The following is a 19,270-nucleotide window of genomic DNA, read 5'->3' on the forward strand; positions in this document are numbered from 1 at the left end:
TACTGCTTGGTAAGAAATTAATATGAATGAGTCAAATTGAGAATCATTTATTTTATATACATATATCTAAATTAATCTTTCAATTAAATTCACACACCTTCTATTCCTTTCCTAAATTTAAAACTTAATTTGTGAAAACTAGTTGGCACAATCAAACTGATATTTGTTTGATAATTTCTCTGTGTATTTAAAACGAATTAGAGCCTACCAAAAAGTGTGTTGGACTTCAAAAATTAGCAAAAGTAAATTAGGCTATATAGTTCCCATTGAAACTTATAATTGAGAAAACCTTTTTAAAATTATTACGAGGCAGAATAAATATTTTTCTTTTTTAAATTTAAGCCTAAGGCAGGCCTTTCAAGTTGTATATTTTTTTATTGGCAAGGCCGAATGCCACCGAGATATTATAAATCAGTTGATACGAAAGTAAAAACCTCACTTAGCCGAACCATATATTCCCTTATCAAATACCGTGTACTGGCGATCGTATTAAAGTCGCCCTGACGGAGTTATTCGAATTTAGTCTTGCCGCGAGTTTCAACGAGCAACGATGGCAGTTAGCCAGAGGTTTTAGTGCCGCTAAGCAGATGAACTAATCAGTCATTAGTATTCGGCCAGCACGCTTCGAGAGTAACGACATTGAAAACCCGTTTTGGGAACAACAAACCGATATCACTCACTAGATACAAAACGAAAACAAATAGTACTAAAGGTGAATTAACTGGCGTTGCACGAAATGAAGGCGTTGCAATTTTTTAGAATTTATAAATAAAGTGAATAATTGTGGTATTTACACAAGTGTATATCAGTATAATTTACTTTTGTTTAAATAAAACATTATTCGACGCAATCAAGTGTGCAATGGTGGCAAGTTATCAAAGTGCATAAAACATAGGATAAATTGTCATGTTTTCATAGGCGTGATTATAATTGAGTGGTGTATTAACTTTACGAGTTTGCCAAATTCCACTCAGATAATGCTATCAACGCGATTAGTTTCAACGGAAAATCGTAACGAAAGACCTCCTAACGGGTATATATACTATATTGAATGGGATTTACAACCGGCATATATCACGAATACAAGTTAAAGTGGCTTATTTAGAACCTGAGCTGTGTGTACTAACAATTCCCGCCCTCGTGCTTTTGCTATTAATCAGCGGAAGTTATATGAGTGCCGATCCACGTGCTGCAGTAAAGCCATTGACTTTGGGAAAGCAAGTGCCGAGGGAATTGAAAGAGTTTCTGCCCACGAGCGACTTTAGAAATCGGCTTTGTAGGAGTTATCGCTTTCTTTTGAGTGGGCATGAGTCCTCCAACTTGTCGGGTCTTGATTTAGATGGCCAAAAGAAACTTATCTTCTGTCAACGGACACTTGGCAATCTGCCCACTCGATGGCTCAAATAATTTGATACAGATTATGCCAGATTGCCATTTGCTTATCGATTGGAATTTTTCGTTGTAGATGTCAGAGGACTCTTCAAAGGGAGCTATTAACAATGGCTACGAACTGGATCATGTGAGTTTAAAAAACACTAATCATGATGAAAAGGGATTCCAACATGACACATTTTTCAGAAACAGCTGGAAATTCACGATTCTGAGGAATTCAAGGAACTTCCGCTGGAAAACATTAAGGAGGTGTCAAAGAAAGGGGGATATTTCGATGACAATCCGAAAGTTGCTCGTTTAGTGAGGATCTCGCTTTATATTCTCCTGCATCTCGTTGTTGTGGGCTACTTTTCATATGCCACCTACCACTATCACGATATTTGTGAGTATTCAACTGAAGAATATCTATTCAGAAGATAATTTGAACCTACTTTTAGCCAATTATGAGTGCACCTGGTCAAGCACAAACAAGCTGTGTGGAATCAACTTCTGCACCGGCTATGGAATGCTTCTGCTGCTCTTGGGCTTCATCTATATTGGTCTATTTTACTTCTACATTTTCAAGCCATTCGTAGGACACAGCCTGCACAGGAACTTCATAAGGCCCTGGTCCAAGAAATGGCACAGAATCACCAGAACAAAGTAAGACTTTTGTTTATATATATTCTTGTTATATATTCATAATTCAAACTTAACTGAAAATTGCACGAAATTACTTTACTTTTTATCAAGAAAATTGTGAGTCATTAAACATTTACTTCAGTTTCTATGCCAGAAAAAAACACAATATTTTTCCCAAATTGTATGTTCCCAACCACTTCAAAAATTATTTATTATAATTACTTATCAGGAAAATATTTAATGGAAAGCGATGCTATTCAGGGTATAAATCAAAGATCATTTTTTTATTTATGAATATATGTACATATATCATATAAATATATATTATGAATATCCGTAAGGGCACCGATAATTTTTCTATTATTTAGTCAAATATAACATTTCTTGTAATTCTCATTTATTATTTTTTAAATTAAGGATTGTGTCGCTGTCGACCATCGCAGTGCTGCTGGCCCTTTTGGCCATCTTCGTGTACTTCGAGACGCGGGACGATCCGCAAAAGCTGGCTTCCCTGGTGGCTCCGTGCTTCTTCATCCTGTGCGGCTACGTGTTCTCCACGAAGCGCAGTGCCATCAAGTGGAGGATCGTGATCACCGGGATCACGTGCCAGTTCCTGCTCGGCATCTTCTGCATCCGCTGGGAGGTGGGCCGGAAAATCTTCGAGTGCTTGGGCAACAAGGTGGCCACCTTCCTGGGCTACGCCACCGACGGAGCCGTCTTCGTGTTCGGCGACTTCCTAGTGGAGAACAATGTGTTCGCCTTCGCTGTCCTGCCGGTGATCTTCTTCTTCAGCTTCTTCATCTCTATCCTGTACTACATGGGCACGATGCAGTGGGTGGTGATCAAGCTGGGCTGGATCCTGCAGTCGCTCCTGGGCACCACGGTCTGCGAGAGCGTGACGGCGGCGGCCAACATATTCCTCGGCATGTCCGAGAGCCCGCTGCTCATCCGGCCGTACATCAACAAGCTGACCAAGAGCGAGATCCACAGCATCATGGTCTCAGGCTTTGCAACGGTATCCGGATCGGTCCTGGCGGCCTACCTCTCCTTTGGTGCCTCCGCCGCCCACTTGATCAGCTCCTCGGTGATGGCAGCCCCCGCCACGCTGGCCATCTCGAAGCTCTACATGCCGGAGACCGAGGTGAGCCAGACCTCCTCGGACTCCATCGCGCTGGAGAAATCGTAAGTCTTACAGAAGAACAAACATTTATTTATGCATTAATTACCTTAAGCCAAGGAATAATATTAACAAAACTTTCAGCAATTCATATGCAAAATCAGTTTTAAAAATGTTTTTTTTTTAACAAAAATCATTGCACTATTTTTTAAGCTAAATCATTAAACTTTTAAATACCTTTAAATAATTTGCGGTAAAGTATTGCCCAGATTTATGGTTAAAAAAGACGTTTGAAGTTTATTATCGCGAGTGATAGCGTCAGTACTTAAAGATTAAAACTATCAAAACCATCGTAAAAATTCAACGTAGTTTGAATACTTCAAGAAGGTACAAATGTACCGAAGGACCTAATGACATTTCCATATTCCGAATGAAATTTAAACACATTTTTTTTTTGTATTTTTATAGTTTTGAGATGAATGGTTTTAGAAATTTTTCCCTCCATAAGGTAGGAATTTCTTTAGTACATTTTACTTTGACATAGAACAATTGTATATTGGCTTCAGTTAAAAAACAAATTAAAAATATCAAGAAAAAGTAAAATATGCCTTAATTTTTCTTCTTATAGGCAGGACTCTTCCATTCTGGATGCAGCGGCTAGTGGAGCCACCAACGCCGTGCCGATTGTCCTCGGAATAATTGCCAACATAGTGGCCTTTGTGGCCTTCATCACCTTCCTGAACGGCGTCGTTAACTGGTTTGGATTTTTAGTGGGTCTGGACCAAATCGACTTTGAGTGGATCTTTTCCAAGCTGTTCATCCCACTGGTCTGGGCGATGGGAGTGCCGTGGGAGGACTGCGACATCATTGCCAAGGTGGTGGCCACCAAAACCATTATCAACGAGTTTGTGGCCTACGAGCGTCTGGGTCAATATATTGAAAATGACGATATCACTGTAAGTTCTGCTTTGGTTTAGATAGAACCTAATATCTGGAAAGTAAACCCATTGAATTACCACAGGCCCGAAGTGCAGGAATTGCCACTTTTGCGATCTGCGGCTTCGCCAATCCCAGTTCTCTGGGCATCCTCATCGGATCCCTCAGTGCCATGGCTCCCCATCGCCGCTCCACCATCACAGCGGTGGCTTTCCGAGCCTTTGTGGTGGGCAGCATCGTCTGCTTCATTTCAGCCAGCTTTGCAGGTTCGTGCCTTATCCTTATTCCAATCTAATCGAAATATTGACAATTATTTATTTATTTTTCCAGGCATCCTTATACAAGAGGCCGACGAGAGGGCCAACTACAGCAGGATATTCCAGAAATTGGGACGGAGAAATGCCACACAGTTTTAGTTCCTTCCCGTTTTCGATCGTGATAATTAGCTGATCAAATTAAGAAAAATAAACATAGTTCTTATTTATTAAATAAATGTTGTTGCTAAGAGTGTAACCAAGTATAAGAAGGCTTTGGAATGTGAATCAAATTTTTATTTTTTTAAGTTTATTTGTCAAAACACTCGTAAACTTTTGATGATGGACAATCTGGCGCCAGAACAACAAAATCCTGAGGAAAAGCCTCCTCGATCGAAGGCGAGGCGAATAGTCTACTTAATCCTCCACGTACTGTTTCACTTTTTGTTTATATTGTACTTCGTTGCAGCAACCGTCAGTTACATACTTTATGGTAAGTATTCAACGTCTGAATAAAAAATCAAATAAAATGAGCTAAAAACGAATTTAGACAAAAATTCGGCTAAATGTTTTCCGCGTAACGAAGCCGAAGAAATAGCGGAACCGATAGGAAACCTTACAAACACAACCACTAGTGAAGCCACCACCGAAAGTACTCCTGGGAAAAAGGAGTCGGAGGTTAAGCCATTTATTCTATGCAGCATCAACTGGTGCCATGGATACGGCTTTCTTATCATCTTGTTTGTCATATTTTATATATTTTGGCTGTACTACTGGGTGTTCAAACCATTTCTTGGAATCAAGCTCTATAACAATTACCTTGAGCCTGCAATCGACAAATGGATGGAATTCAGTCGCAAGTTGTGAGTGAAAACTTGGAAGAAAGAAATCTTCGTTTATTTCATTATGCAGTCTATTTTGTTGATTCCCGAATTTAAATTATTTACCCTTAAACCATCGTAGTCTAAGAAAAAGATTTGGTTTCTTTTTTTGCTAAAATAATCTAAAAACAAGAAAGGAAGCTAGCTTCGGCAAGCCGAAGCTTATATACCCTTGCAGTTACTAAATATGTCGAACAAAATACATAAAAGCTAAAAAGCATCGAAGCTATGACGATTTTTCTATTCATTTTCCATATTGTTCATATGACAGCTATATGATATAGTCGTCCGATTTTAATGAAATTTAATTTGTAACTCAAGACTCATTAGAAAACTCTATATTCCAAAAATCATTATTGTCTGATGAAAAACAACGAGGTTATAATTATATTTCCGTTATTTCTATATAGATTTTTCGATCTTTCCTATGGCAGCTAAATGATAAAGTACTCCGATTTTTATGAAATTTTTTTCTCAACTTAAGAGTATTTAAAAAACTTTATGTTCCAAAAATCATGCTCGTGGCATTAAAAACAACGACATTATAATTTTTTTTCCATTATTTATGTATATATATTTTGATCTCTCCTATGGCAGCTATATGATAGAGTTATCCGATTTTGATAAAATTTAATCCGAAATTCAAAAGCAGTTAGAAAACGCCATCTGGAAGGAATCAAGTCGATCCGATCAAAAACAACGGTGTAAAAATTTTGTATTTTATTCTCTTGTATGGGAGCTATCCGATATAGTCGCCCGATCCGGCTCGTTCCGACATATATACTGCGTGCAACAACTACACAACTTTTGGGAAAGTTTCAGCGGGATAGCTTTAAAACTGAGAGACTAGTTTACATAGAAACCGACAGGAGGACAGACGGACAGACAGACAGACGGACAGACGGACAGACGGACAGACGGACAGACGTACAGACGGATTTCGATTCAGATCGTGATGCTGATCAAGAATATATATACTTTATGGGGTCTGAGGTGTCTCCTTCACTGCGTTGCAAACTTCTGACTGAAATTATAATACCCTTTGCTCTGCAAGGGTATAATAAATTTTGCATTGCGCTGTTGCTCTAAATCAATTCCAGATGATCAAAATCCGATTTCAATATGTTTTTATTGTGAAAAATTATCAGGTTTTTATTTCACAACTATGCAATATTTTGTTTTTTTATTTATATTGTAGTTAGAATAGCTTATAAAAACTAAAACTAACTAATGAAAGTTGCAGTACTAGCTGCTGAGGCCATCGACTGTCTGTACTTATATTATGTGATATAATGGTTTACAATTTACAATTACAATTACATTTACATTATTGTTTACATCGTTATTTTACATTTTACAATTTTTTTTTATTTAAGTGTTATATGATGTTATATATGTAGTTTGGTAATTTTAAGGAATTCAATTATTATTTTTATGTTTTCTTGTGATGGGTTGCTGAGGTAGTATGTTAACTATGCAATATAAATCAATGATTAAGAGCAAATAGTATTTAATTAGTTATGGAAGCAAAACATAATTCTAACACCATCTTGTTTCAAATAATAAGTAATTGACAAGGTTTTCCCTAAATTAGGATAGTGTCCGGAATAATGCTGGCGATTGTGCTCGCAGTGGTGGTGGCCTACCTCGGATACGAGTGCCGATCGGATATGAACAAGGCGATCGGACTGCTGGGACCCTTAAGCTTCATCCTGCTGGGGTTTGCCATGTCCAAGCACCACAAAAGAGTTCCGTGGCGGATCGTAACGCACGGCCTCCTTGGCCAGTTGCTAATGGCCATCATCTGCCTGCGCATACCCTTGGGCCGCTCCATCTTCGACTGTCTCGGGGAGAAGGTGACCATGTTCCTGGGCTACGCTCAGTACGGAGCACGCTTCGTCTACGGAGATCGCATCTGCGACGAGTTTGTCTTCGCCTTTGCCATTCTGGCAACGGTGTTCTTCTTTAGCGTAGTCACTAGCATTATGTACTACCTGGGCTGGATGCAGTTCATCCTGCAGGGCTTGGGGTTTCTGCTCCAGGCCACGGTGGGCACCACGGTCTGCGAAAGCGTGAACGCGGCGGGCAACATTTTTCTGGGCATGTCCGAGAGTCCTCTGCTCATACGGCCCTACATCGAGATCTTGACCTCCAGCGAGTTGCACACAATCTGCACCTCTGGCTACGCAACGGTGGCGGGAACCGTGCTGGGGGCTTACGTGTCCTTTGGTGCCTCTCCCGCCTTCCTGATCACGGCCAGCGTGATGGCTGCACCAGGCGCCTTGGCCTTCTCCAAGCTGTTCTACCCAGAGACCGAAGAATCGCTCACCCGATCCGACAACATTGAGTTGGAAAAATCGTATGTATCCTTTACGTAGCTTTTCCCATTTCATCTATAAAAAAAAACTACCTGTTACAGGCCGGACACATCGATTTTGGATGCAGCAGCCAATGGAGCCGCAGCGGCAATGTTGATTGTACTTGGAATCGTGGCCAACATTATTGCCTTTCTGGCCATTGTGTTCTTTCTTAACGCCGTGACCGAGTGGCTTTTCGAGCTAATTGGACTGAATAATATCACACTGACCTTCCTGCTCTCTCAGGCTTTTGTCCCGGTGGTGTTTGTGATGGGAGTTCCGTGGTATGACTGTCAAGAGGTTGGACTAGTTGTAGCCGAAAAGACGATTATTAACGAGTTTGTAGCCTATAAGCATCTGGGCACGTTAGTGAAAGAGGACAAGATCGACGTACGTATAAATACATTTACTATTTTGTGAGATAAAGTTAAAGCTTCTCAAAAGCTTTTTACATTAACTTTTTTATCCACACATTTTTTTAAGTTAATAATTAGGCGCAAACGGTAAGAATCTTTCCTTTAAATACACTTTTTATAAGATAGAGCATAGAAACAAAATACACTTGTTTTTCTTTAATTCGGGTAAAAAAAAGTTGGTAGCTTCAGCAAATTTTAAAGTTTTTATTACTTGCATATTTATAGGCTCGGAGTAGTGCCATTGCCACGTTTGCGCTCTGTGGATTTGCCAACCCAGGATCTCTTGGCATCATGATCGCAGCGTTAAGTGCAATGGCCCCATCCCGAAGACAAGACATCACCGGAGTGGCTTCTCGGGCCTTTTTTGCTGGCAGTTTTGTTAGTTTCACATCTGCTTCTCTTGCGGGTAAGTTTGTATATTTACATATATGTGTCTGACTACGATTTAAAAAAAAAATTTGGACTTTACTAGGTATTCTTATACAGGACCACTATATGGGCCGGCCTGATATCGAAAAACTTCTAATGTTACAGGATGTTGAGCAACATGTAGATCACGTTATGTTGAATATTTAAGCCAGTTTGAACCCAAATTTCATTATAATATTTACCATTTCGGCGATGTGAGACAAAATCAGAGTCCTGGTAAAATACTACCTAAATGTGTCAGCACTCTTTTATGCAGATCCCAATCGGCGGCATCAAAGTTCCCACTGAGCTTGCTCAACTGAAGCGTTCCCTCATAGATGTCGTGAAGGATCTGCTTGTGTGAAACTTCCTCGCGCTTTCGCTTCAAACTAGAACCTTGGCACTTGTGTTCCGAGTCACGTGTGTAGACCCATTGACTGATCATGCTGAAATCATCAAGCGAAACATCTACTGATGAATCCAGATCTTCGGGTTTCTGTCGCAAAACCTGTAAAAGTTGCTGAAAATCTGACGGTATAGTGTGGTGGACACTAAAGGCTCTGAGTTGGGCATCATCGCTGATCTTGCAAGCCTCGATGAATTTTTGTTGGTGCCAGTTTGTGCATCCATTGGTTGGGGCCAGTCCTCGTAATACCAGCAACTGTGTGGCCTTATTGGCACGAACTAGCAACTTGAAATAGGCACTTGTAAAAGAATTACAACTTGCAATGCTCATCAAATCCTTGGACATTTCGGATGTTCGCTGAAACCACTGAGAACAATCTGTGTCTTGACTCACCAATAATTCTAGAAGACTAGCCTGAAAGTGAACATGTGATAACAACGTAAAATTTGTAAATAAATAAATTTAACTTACTATCTCGTAGTACACATTAACTTGTGTGGGCAACGCAGATGTGATTTCATCTAAGCGTTTCAATAGTTTAATTCCGATTTGAGCATCAGCAGTTAATACGGTCGAGAGTTGACGGAAGTTTTGAATGCTCAAGGCAGGGATTCCTTGTCTTCCCAAACTTTGAAAATACTTTAGAAAACGCTGCACATGCAATTGACTAGGATTTTGTGAGAACATGGCATATAGATTGTTGCACCTTTGCCAAAAATTAATAGCCTGTTCTACAGTGTTGGGTGTCCAAAAATTATTAACCTCTTTAAGACTAAAATATAAATTAGTTTATTAATTTAAAAGGTTTACGTAATCCAAGTTCATACCGAAAGCACAGCATAAGTATGTCAGCACACACTTGAGATTTTATAATATCCTTTTGAAATAAACCAGCAAGGAAATAGCTATGTAGTTCCTTCTTAGCCACCATGTACAATAGAGAACCAAAGGCATCTATTACTTGCTCATAGCGCTCATCATTCACAAATATGTTGACATCTGCGCTTCAAACAATTAGCAATTAAATTAATCTTGTTATGGATTATGGATTACCTTTAAAAAAATATTCAAATACTTTTTGCAGAGTTCGACAGGTAAAAGGAAGGATATCCGAATCGTCTGTAGACACAACACTTACAAAATCAATACAGGCGTCAAAATAATCTCCTTCTTGTTGAACCAAAACGCAAGTTAAAAAATACTGAAATAAAAACTTCTTTAACAAAAATTATTATATATGTCTGCTTTATCTTGCCTTTTGACATTCGCAGAAACAGTAAGCCAACTGAAAAAGTTTCATTATATTTGGTCTTACATATGTAGTAATGAGATTTTGAAGATTTTTGATAGAATAATGTGATGGCCTCCTAAAAGAAAAAATGGTTTACAACAATATTAATAGATTTTATACAACTTACGTTTCTTGACACATGATTAAATCCATAAGGTAAGCAGCTACTTCTTGATCAATTTTTATTACACCATTTTTAAAAATCTGTTTCAACATTAACAAGTAACTTGGCAAAACCTTAAAGAGCTCTTCTAATTCATTTGCGGTGAAATTAAGCCTTTTGTTAAGATCCTCCAAATAACTGAGTACCATTTCGCAAAGATGAGATACCGTTTCCTTAAGCCATTCAGGTATTGGTTCTTCATTGAGATCAACGCATGACATGTAATGCACGCACATTTGAGTAATGGTCTCGCTTGTCTTTGCAGGTAACTCGAAATCCCTAAATTTTTCTCTTTCGTGATCTGCAATTTCCATTACCTTTTGCATCACTAAAATTAAAGAATAATTAAACAAGGTTAAGCAAATTTTCAACTTTATTTGTTAAGCTGTTCTAACTTACAGAGAATGTTTCGAGGGTGAACTTTTTTTGATTTAGAGGTAATCTCTTTCAGCAGGAAAAGCACAGAAAACTGAAGATCTTTAAGAAGCTGATGATCTTCTGTTCTGTTGCTGGATAAACGATGTTAAATTATTTAAAGAAATAACCCTGTAAAGGTATTACCTTGTTTTCACAAATAAATCAATCAATGATAATTGAAGATAGGTAAAGATTTGAACCAGACGCTCGCCTGCTTTTAGCAAATTATCCCTGTATGCGGTTATAAAAGCTAGGGCCTCTTTGAAAAGTTTAATATGAGCGCTGCAGATTTCCTTGCAAGAGTCACATTCCTATGAATAAAACTGACTTTACTGAACCAGAAAAATATATTAGATAACTTACAAGTTGGAACCATTTGCACATTTCCTTCACTGCCTTGACGCAGTCAACCGATTCACTTATGTATGCCCTCAATAATTTACTGAACCACAATGTCAAGACATCTGAAGGATTCGCGGATTTCTCTGTGATACACTCATTACATACATTTACTGCCGACTCCACGTCGATTAACAATATGATATCTTCCTGGTCTATTGCTTGCAGTTCGCTATATGTTGGAGTTATAACCAAATTCTCAGATTCCCCGGACATTTTGTGTTGAGGTAGAACCCAAATCCAAATATCTGTATGTTTACAAAACGCTCGCGCCAATACAAAAGAGTAATAGAGATGTGAATATAAACTTATCGATAGCTTGTATTTATTTAGTCAAATATTTTTTGCAATATCTCTGCAGATCAGATTTTGCTACCAAAAATTTGACTTTTAATGCCAATCGTCAGTAGTTATCAAAGCATTGCTTCTTTTACACACAACAATTATTTTTATTATTTTAAAAGGACAAGTCCGAAAACCATGTCCCAAAATTCACATCCACCGATAGTTTTCGAGACGATTGTAAGCCTTTTTCCATCACTAATACTCGCGCACGTTGTTTTCGTTTTTCATTTCGTTGTACTTTTATTTACCAAAATGCAACGGAAGGAGGCGAATCCCTTCCAGGTGCTGGGCCTTCGTCCTTGGTTGGTAAAGCAACTAACCAAATTGGGTAATGTCAAAACCGTCAAGGCTTTAAACTAGTAATTAAGCCTTGAAGATTTTTAGGTCTCAAAGGAGCAACACCCATCCAACAAAACTGCATTCCGGCGATATTGTCGGGGCAGGATTGCATCGGTGCAGCTAAGACGGGATCAGGCAAGACCTTCGCCTTTGCTTTGCCTATCCTAGAGCGGCTGAGCGAAGAGCCAGTGAGCCATTTTGCCCTGGTACTGACACCCACCCACGAGCTGGCCTACCAGATATCCGAGCAGTTCCTGGTGGCCGGTCAAGCGATGGGCGTTCGCGTATGCGTCGTGTCCGGCGGCACCGACCAAATGATCGAGAGCCAAAAGCTGATGCAGCGGCCGCACATCGTGGTTGCCATGCCCGGTCGCTTGGCAGATCACCTCACCGGCTGTGATACCTTCTCCTTCGACAATCTTAAGTACCTGGTAGTGGACGAGGCGGATCGCATGTTAAACGGTGATTTTGACGAGAGCCTGGCCATCATCGAAAGGTGCCTACCGAAGACCAGGCAGAACCTCTTTTTCTCTGCCACCATGAAGGATTTCATGAAGGAGTCTAGCATATTTCCTATTTCCAGCAATGTGAGTTTGTTAATAATACGGTGGAGTCGTTTTGTTATATGGCTTTGTTCTTTTTTTTAGTGCTTCGAGTGGTCGCAAGACTCTGACGTTGCCACTGTGGACACTCTAGACCAGAGGTATCTGCTGTGCGCCGACTACGATCGAGACATGGTTTTAATCGAGGCACTGAGGAAGTACCGCGAGGAGAACGAAAACGCCAATGTCATGATTTTTACTAATACGAAAAAGTAAGAAAAAATAAGTTCAAAACATTGAGCTATTAAATAGATTAATTTCAGGTACTGCCAGCTTCTCTCGATGACCCTAAAAAATATGGATATCGACAATGTTTGCCTACATGGATTCATGCGGCAAAAGGAGCGGGTAGCTGCCCTTAGTCGCTTTAAATCCAACCACATTCGCACACTAATTGCTACAGATGTCGCTGCCAGAGGTCTGGACATACCCAGTGTCCAGTTGGTCATGAATCATATGCTTCCCCGGACACCGAAGGAGTACATACATCGAGTGGGCAGAACAGCGAGAGCGGGACGCAAAGGCATGTCTATCTCCATATTCCGTTTTCCCCGCGACTTGGAGCTGTTGGGCGCCATAGAAGAAGAGATCAACACCAAAATGACCGAGCATCCCATCGATCGTATGCTATTAATTGAATTTAGTTATTAAGCCAACTTTTGATATAACCATCATTTCAGAGCGCATGGTGGAACGCATTTTCATGCAAGTTAATGTTACCCGCCGGGAATCAGAGATGCAATTGGATAACAACGATTTTGATGAAAGAGCCCAAAATTACAGGCGTAAAACATGGATAATGGAGGGCAAGGATCCAGATCAAATGGAAGCGCTGTAAGCTATAAACATATTTTATGGCACAAAGTATACCAGATTTTTTTACTTCCAAATGCAGCTATCGCAAAAAGCAAAAGGATAAATTAAAGGAAATACGTCGTAAGAGGAAACTACAGCAGGAAGAATCGGCTGCTAGCGAAGAGGGCAAAGCTCTTCTTCATGATGAACGCTTCAAATCTGTAGACAGTGCTCGATTTGAAAAAAAAGGAAAAGGACGTCTTCAGGGTCCCAAAGAGGGCACCAGCCAAAAACCTTTAAAAAGGCTTAAAAATGCCAAGCCGGCTGCTCATCAAAAGGGAAAAACAAAGAATCAAAAAATTCAAAAGAAGGCTAAATAGTGATGTTTAAATATATGTTTATTCAATAACAAATAACTTTTGAGCTTACACTGCTAAGTAGTTGCAAAATGCATACTTAAATAATTTCAAAATTCAGACATGCTACGGCTAGATAACCAGGCACTTGGGTCGCATCACTGGGTTCAGTCTAAAGCTATTGTCAGGAGAGCATCCTCGGGATGGACCTCCAGCAAAGCCTTGGCCCCATCGTTAAACGGGAACGAAATGCTTCCGTCTATAACCAAGTCTGTAGGGAGTAAATTATCATTATAAGCTTGTGACTTTTTTCGTATCTGGACTTCTAACTACTTACTGGCATCGATGCAATGGGACTTCACAAACACAGTCTGCACAAAGTCCCGCTCCTTGAAGGTTTTTGGCGAGGGCCACACGCCCACGCAGATCTGCTCACGGATGGAGTAGCAAAGACGCGGGTCATCTGGGGCAAAGAGTAATCCCTGGTTGTACCTTTGGGCGATCTCTTCCGCATTCTGGCGCAACACCATTACCTCCTTTGAACTGCTATTTGGTAACGAGCGCAACAGGTCATCGACATCCCGGCTGGTGATGCGATTAATGCTGGTGTGCCAAGATGTTGAGCCGGTGCCCGTGCTGACACACAGTCCTGAGCACTTCGTCTTGTTCACCACATCCTGATGGTCCAGCACCAGCTGCAAGTGGGACACTCGGGCTGAGAGGTGTTCGCCGATAAATACCTGTAGCGGAACAACATTTTTAAATGGAATTCTATGTCACTAACTAAAATATCATTTTCCACACCTCATTGAGAGCCAAATAAGGAAGAATGCGTTTCATTTTGGCCTTATACTTGCAAGCCATATCCTTGTCAAGCAATTCGGGTGCCGTCGTCACCTGCTCCATCTTGACCTCTGTGTGCCGGAAGAGGTCCGTCGACTCCGGGATCTTACCGTTGCTGCCCAGCAGCGTGGTTCTAACCCTCGAGCGATGCATCCACTTGAAGTCGCCCTTTTAAGAATAAGAATACTTTTTAAGATAGGCAAACGATCCTGCTTATTCCAAGACTTACGCTTTTGATGCGACCAACGGCATCGGCTGGATTGTCCGAGTAATGCTTGGGCAGCATAAGTCGACCCTCCGAGCGGAGCGGATCCGAGTTAAAGCCCACGATGGGAGTCTTCTGCTGGCTGAGTGCGAAAAGTGGACTGGCGCGGCCAGCGGAGAGAAGGAAGGTTCCATCGCCACCCACCGGCACGATGACGTCTGCCCAGCTCATGACATCCTTGCTCAACGAGCTTCTAAATTCAAGTCTGCTCGTTTAGTAAAGTCAACACACAAGTCGAGGGGCCGCATGGGAGACACGAAGTGTGTGGATGGAGATCAATTGTAGTGGATAGTAGTCACGAATCAAAGATACATATAAAGTAGAGTATGACGAGGTGACGAGACACATAGGACAACATTGGGAGCAGTGATTGGAGGCAAATATACTTTAGGTACATATCAATTATACCGGGGACTGAACATTTTACAGTCTACCAAAAAGAAAAGTTAAAAAATGTAGGTAGATATTCAATAATCTATAATAACTTTGTTTATCGGCAATTAAAAATTACCCATAAATTAATTCAAAATTGTGTTAAGGACCAATCTCTAAACAAAAACAAAAGTATGCATTATGTACATCAGGGGTGCTCAACGCCTATGCACCGAGTGCACTTTTGTTTTTGTAGAGCTCTGTGCTTATGGATAGTGCGCCCATAAGCACCGTGCATATGGGCTTCGATTTGCATGCGAAACAAAAACAATTTTGCTTGTTTCTTCATTACATCTCTATCCGTCGTCACGCTTATCTGATCGCAATGTATTTTGTTTTTGTTTTTTCCTCGAGCACATGCACTGAAACTTATTTTTCTGTCTGCGTTGGCTTTTGATTTATTTCGTGGTGGACCATCGTATGTGTTATGTTAAATTTTTTGGCGGATCAAAATGAGTGATGAATTAGAGAGCAGTTTTTTTAACATAAACTTTAAATGCGAAATACAATGCGTAATAAATAAAAAAAAGCCAAAAATAAATATTTAAAACTTTTTTTTTCTCTCAGTGCACAGCTGCGCCCCAACACAAACGCGCCGCTACATATGTACACGTTTTCTTGTGGATGTGTTAGTAAACGCACTGCCATAAGACGATCTTGAGCACCCCTGATGTACATATATGAAAAAAATATATATATTTTAACATGGGTTGACATGTATCTGGCACTTTACCCAAAAAAAAACATTCCAATCACTTATTAGAAGGACAAAGTGGGACTGGATGTACGCACCTGCTGGACAGCTTCACCTCGCAACCCACATCCTGGAAGCTCTGCACGACCTTGCGTTCGAAATCCTTGTGTACCTTATGCAAATAAAGAACCATCTCCACGTCGGTTCCCCGGTCCCGGAGCTTCTGCTGCAGCTGATCCGGTGAGAGTTCCGGGTGACGTAGTTGCTCAAACTCATAACGCGATAGCTTCGTGACCACCAGGGCCCGTTTCAGCTTAAAGTTAGCCGGCGTGAACTTGGCGTACTCTGAAAAGTGGGCAGCAGCAAAATGGTGACTTGTAATTCCTTTTTTATCATTGGTCGGTAATTGATAATTTACTCAACCCCTCTGGTACAATCTTCTTGGCACCCGCGAGCATCGCAAGCCCACAACCCAAAATCCAAAAATTCGATTTCGATTGGAATGTCTCAGAACAGCTGATTAGCCCAACGGACAGTGGGTTGCGAAAGTGTATTTATGTTCTACTTTAGATTTGTAACAAAAAATGTTTAATTTGTGTATGTACGTAAGTATGTATGTTGATCAAGATTATCATAAAAATATTTATTCATTTTATATTTGAAGGGTATATGGAGTACCATTGCTTATCATAAAAAAGTTCATTCATTTTATATTTGTGATATGTATCTTTAGTTCCGGATTATAACTACCAATATAGGAATTGTAAAGAATCGTGTTAATAATATACATTTTTATTATTTGATAAAACAGGAAGGTTTTTGAGTACGAATATTTAGAGTTAATCCAAATAATTTAATTTAAATAATCCGCCCATCAGTTTACGAAGGGAAAGTTTGCCATGGCAATGAATTTAGCAATAAGGTGTTTACTGATAATCTTCGGCTTGGTCAAAGTTATATGCGATTAATGCCTGTCAAGGCGAGCCTACGAGTCGATAATATAGTATTATGTTTATTTCAGCACATGCCGAACGCTGATAATAAAAGCAGCAACGAAAATACAGATAAGTAGCTGATGTGTGTAATATTATAAGTAAAATTGCGCCATTTTAGCTCCAAATTCGGGGTGATCCTTACCTTTGGAAAACTGCTGGAGCAACTGCTTCGATTTCAACATACTGGGCTTTGAAGAGAACGAACAACGAACATTTAGGGTACTGATTTAACTTTATTTCAAATTCTTGGGAAAATATGGTGTAGCCGACTTCAGTAATGCTGCAAAAACTACGCTCTACCAAATTTTAAATGAAAAAAATTAGCGCTCTTTGTTCCATGCGCTGAGTCTGGCACCATTTGACCAAAACACAATATAACTAAGGTGCCGTTTTTCATTCGGCAAAACACAATACATATGTTGAGGTTAACGTTTAACACTATCCGGAGTAACGATCACTGCTCACTATCCCGCTATCCGTTCCCGCTGATCATTTTCACGTCCACTTTCCGGCTGTTTGGTAGATTAACTGATTGATTATTACTCTATTCCTCCTCGGCACATCGCTTATGTATGAAAATTCGCCTTCGCTGTAAATTTATCGCCGTTTGTTTCTATTTTCGTCTGCTTTCGCTTCTCACATCTCGCCCGTCCGTGTGTACTTCTTGTTGTGCATTGCTGATAAGCGGCCCAGCCTGTTCTTATCAGCCAAAATATGTATTGTATATAAAAAAAATCTCGTCGGCGACTATTCACTCCCTGCCATTCACAGGCCCTCACTTAGTCTTCTTCTTAATCTGCTCTGGTCACAATTCACACGGAAAAGGCCCGCCAATCCTATTAATTTAAACTTAACATCAAGTGTTCGGTCTTAAATTTAACTTAGTATAGCTTGGCCTTCTCTGTCTAACTTGCTGTCTGTTGTCTAGTTAAACTGCTAAAAGTGTCCGTCCAGCCCTGGCATGGCGTCACTTTGTGGCTTCTCTGCTAATCCGTTCATCCAGTCGATGTTCTAGAACAAGAAATCAAACATTAATAAAATGGGTTATTAACTAAAAGTATGAATTGAATAAGTTTGATATCATCTTTTGTACAATCCTTTATATACTATTTAGCTAAGAAAGTTTTAATTTTAATAATAAGATAATTCTACAATTTTTCTTAAGCTCCCATTTGTCAATTTAAAACTGTATTGTTTTGAATAGCAATTTAAATACACACATGCTTTACCCAAAAAGAAGTTATTAACAGCTCAGTGATGCTTGTTTCCCCTTGCTAATATTAAATGATTAGGAATTTGGCCACTACCTGACTTAAGTCGGAGGATGGTCCTTGGCCATTCTTCTGCGCGACACCCATTAGCAACAGCAGCACATTTTTTGCAATTTTACTGACTTTTACACTCTCGGGAGTATTCGCGTCATCCAGGTCCGGCACCGGAAAAGGGAAATCATGGGCTCTTCTAGCGAATGTATCATTCACTGAGGAGGTCGGCGTATGTAATACGGTTTCACATGGAAAACGGTTCTTAACCCGATTCTCCGGAATATTGGACACTGAATTGATTAAAGAGGTGATAGTACTGGAGCTAGCAAAGTCCTGTTGATCGATTCCCATCACGTTGGTGTTGCTAAGCAGGTCACTGGGATCCTGGTGAGAATACTGGAAATTATTGTTTAGGTTCATTAGTACATCTGTTGATTGGTTCCCTTGGCTTGCTTGGTTGCCAAACGCATTATAAGAGGTGCGCATGCGCTGCTCGATGGCATTCTGTGCGTGCTGTTGGCCGCGATAGAAATTGTTTCGGTTTTCAAAATTGTTGTTATATTGCCTTTGATTCTTGTTATTTTGGAAACGAGAGCCGCTTCTGAGGTCAAGACGCGACTTGACATTTCCACGTGTCGAAGTATTGGGCACAAATGGAGCTGCTCCCGGGGGTCGGTTCATGTTGTTGCCGTAGATTCGCCACTGGGCAGAAGTGCGAGGAAGTTCCGAGTTTGAAGAAGCCTCCTCCTCCCCGTATATCTGGTTGAAGTCGTTCAGCTCAAAGCTTAAAGTGGTGTCGAACCCCTCTGTTGATTTTTCCTGGCAAAACCTCTTCTCCTCAATACCCTTAAAGTCCTCATCCTCATCATCATTATTATCGTCATCCTCTTGACCCTGCTCCTTGTAGGATCGCAAGCGCCCTGCCTGACGTTTGGCCTTATACGGGATCGGGTTGCTTGAGTACCGGGCAGGTACAACAGGCTTCGGCACTACGCACTGTTCGTAGTACTCATCTGTAGAATCAAAAATAAAAGTTTTTAAAAAGAAAAAGGGGTATGGGTAACAATTTATACCCACCCAAAGGTAACAAGGCCGAGGACGCATTGAAGCTCGTCATTTTGGTTTTTTTAACCCCAGATTGAATCTGAAAAATACGTAGAAAAATATTAGCACGAAACGTTTAGCGCCGCGTCGGTCTGCAAATAAAACAGTTAGAAGCTAGGGTTGTTAACACATATCAAATATTTATATATCGATAATCATTTTTAAAGTAATTGTGTG

At 40.3% G+C, this 19,270-nt stretch overlaps 6 protein-coding genes across 11 annotated transcripts; 3 read left to right on the forward strand and 3 right to left on the reverse strand.

Moving 5' to 3' along the window:
* Positions 1 to 536: 536 nt before the first annotated feature.
* LOC108090575 (solute carrier family 28 member 3) lies at positions 537 to 4,586 on the forward strand. Of its 2 annotated transcripts, none has more exons than XM_017189320.1 (8): positions 537 to 712; positions 1,466 to 1,519; positions 1,579 to 1,774; positions 1,830 to 2,034; positions 2,431 to 3,195; positions 3,759 to 4,086; positions 4,152 to 4,332; positions 4,397 to 4,586. In XM_017189320.1, the coding sequence occupies exons 2-8, from the start codon at positions 1,466 to 1,468 to the stop codon at positions 4,480 to 4,482; spliced, it is 1,815 nt and encodes a 604-aa protein (XP_017044809.1). In that variant the 5' UTR covers positions 537 to 712; the 3' UTR covers positions 4,483 to 4,586. The 2 variants fall into 2 exon arrangements, with proteins under 2 accessions (XP_017044809.1, XP_017044810.1); XM_017189321.1 differs by having other exon boundaries at positions 1,585 to 1,774.
* A 76-nt stretch (positions 4,587 to 4,662) lies between these two features.
* On the forward strand, positions 4,663 to 8,627 carry LOC108090255 (uncharacterized transporter YutK). The gene is made up of 6 exons (XM_017188851.1): positions 4,663 to 4,813; positions 4,871 to 5,183; positions 6,796 to 7,560; positions 7,621 to 7,948; positions 8,200 to 8,380; positions 8,447 to 8,627. Exons 1-6 carry the CDS (start codon positions 4,663 to 4,665, stop codon positions 8,548 to 8,550), a joined length of 1,842 nt encoding a protein of 613 aa, XP_017044340.1. The 3' UTR covers positions 8,551 to 8,627.
* LOC108090566 lies at positions 8,408 to 11,317 on the reverse strand. Of its 2 annotated transcripts, none has more exons than XM_017189310.2 (9): positions 11,023 to 11,317; positions 10,804 to 10,970; positions 10,642 to 10,745; positions 10,207 to 10,570; positions 10,044 to 10,155; positions 9,842 to 9,989; positions 9,616 to 9,787; positions 9,260 to 9,560; positions 8,408 to 9,202 (listed from the first exon to the last, which is right to left on the reverse strand). In XM_017189310.2, the coding sequence occupies exons 1-9, from the start codon at positions 11,272 to 11,274 to the stop codon at positions 8,609 to 8,611; spliced, it is 2,214 nt and encodes a 737-aa protein (XP_017044799.1). In that variant the 5' UTR covers positions 11,275 to 11,317; the 3' UTR covers positions 8,408 to 8,608. The 2 variants fall into 2 exon arrangements, with proteins under 2 accessions (XP_017044799.1, XP_017044797.1); XM_017189308.2 differs by having other exon boundaries at positions 10,642 to 10,751.
* Positions 11,318 to 11,600: 283 nt separating this feature from the next.
* On the forward strand, positions 11,601 to 13,583 carry LOC108090485 (probable ATP-dependent RNA helicase Dbp45A). The gene is made up of 6 exons (XM_017189194.1): positions 11,601 to 11,731; positions 11,788 to 12,329; positions 12,390 to 12,556; positions 12,608 to 12,966; positions 13,025 to 13,178; positions 13,240 to 13,583. Exons 1-6 carry the CDS (start codon positions 11,656 to 11,658, stop codon positions 13,517 to 13,519), a joined length of 1,578 nt encoding a protein of 525 aa, XP_017044683.1. The 5' UTR covers positions 11,601 to 11,655; the 3' UTR covers positions 13,520 to 13,583.
* Positions 13,517 to 16,977, reverse strand: LOC108090486 (NAD kinase 2, mitochondrial). Of its 4 annotated transcripts, none has more exons than XM_017189197.2 (6): positions 16,867 to 16,977; positions 15,828 to 16,074; positions 14,568 to 14,796; positions 14,300 to 14,506; positions 13,833 to 14,235; positions 13,517 to 13,766 (listed from the first exon to the last, which is right to left on the reverse strand). In XM_017189197.2, exons 1-6 carry the CDS (start codon positions 16,904 to 16,906, stop codon positions 13,663 to 13,665), a joined length of 1,230 nt encoding a protein of 409 aa, XP_017044686.1. In that variant the 5' UTR covers positions 16,907 to 16,977; the 3' UTR covers positions 13,517 to 13,662. The 4 variants fall into 4 exon arrangements, with proteins under 4 accessions (XP_017044686.1, XP_017044684.1, XP_017044687.1 ...); XM_017189195.2 differs by having other exon boundaries at positions 14,568 to 14,808; XM_017189198.2 differs by lacking the exon at positions 16,867 to 16,977 and adding an exon at positions 16,148 to 16,314.
* On the reverse strand, positions 16,938 to 19,177 carry LOC108090488. The gene is made up of 3 exons (XM_017189199.1): positions 19,067 to 19,177; positions 18,032 to 19,002; positions 16,938 to 17,735 (listed from the first exon to the last, which is right to left on the reverse strand). The coding sequence occupies exons 1-3, from the start codon at positions 19,104 to 19,106 to the stop codon at positions 17,661 to 17,663; spliced, it is 1,086 nt and encodes a 361-aa protein (XP_017044688.1). The 5' UTR covers positions 19,107 to 19,177; the 3' UTR covers positions 16,938 to 17,660.
* Between the last annotated feature and the right edge of the window lie 93 nt (positions 19,178 to 19,270).

This window comes from Drosophila ficusphila, unplaced genomic scaffold (genome assembly GCF_018152265.1).
Source record: "Drosophila ficusphila isolate 14025-0441.05 unplaced genomic scaffold, ASM1815226v1 contig_414, whole genome shotgun sequence".
Lineage (NCBI taxonomy): Eukaryota > Metazoa > Arthropoda > Insecta > Diptera > Drosophilidae > Drosophila > Drosophila ficusphila.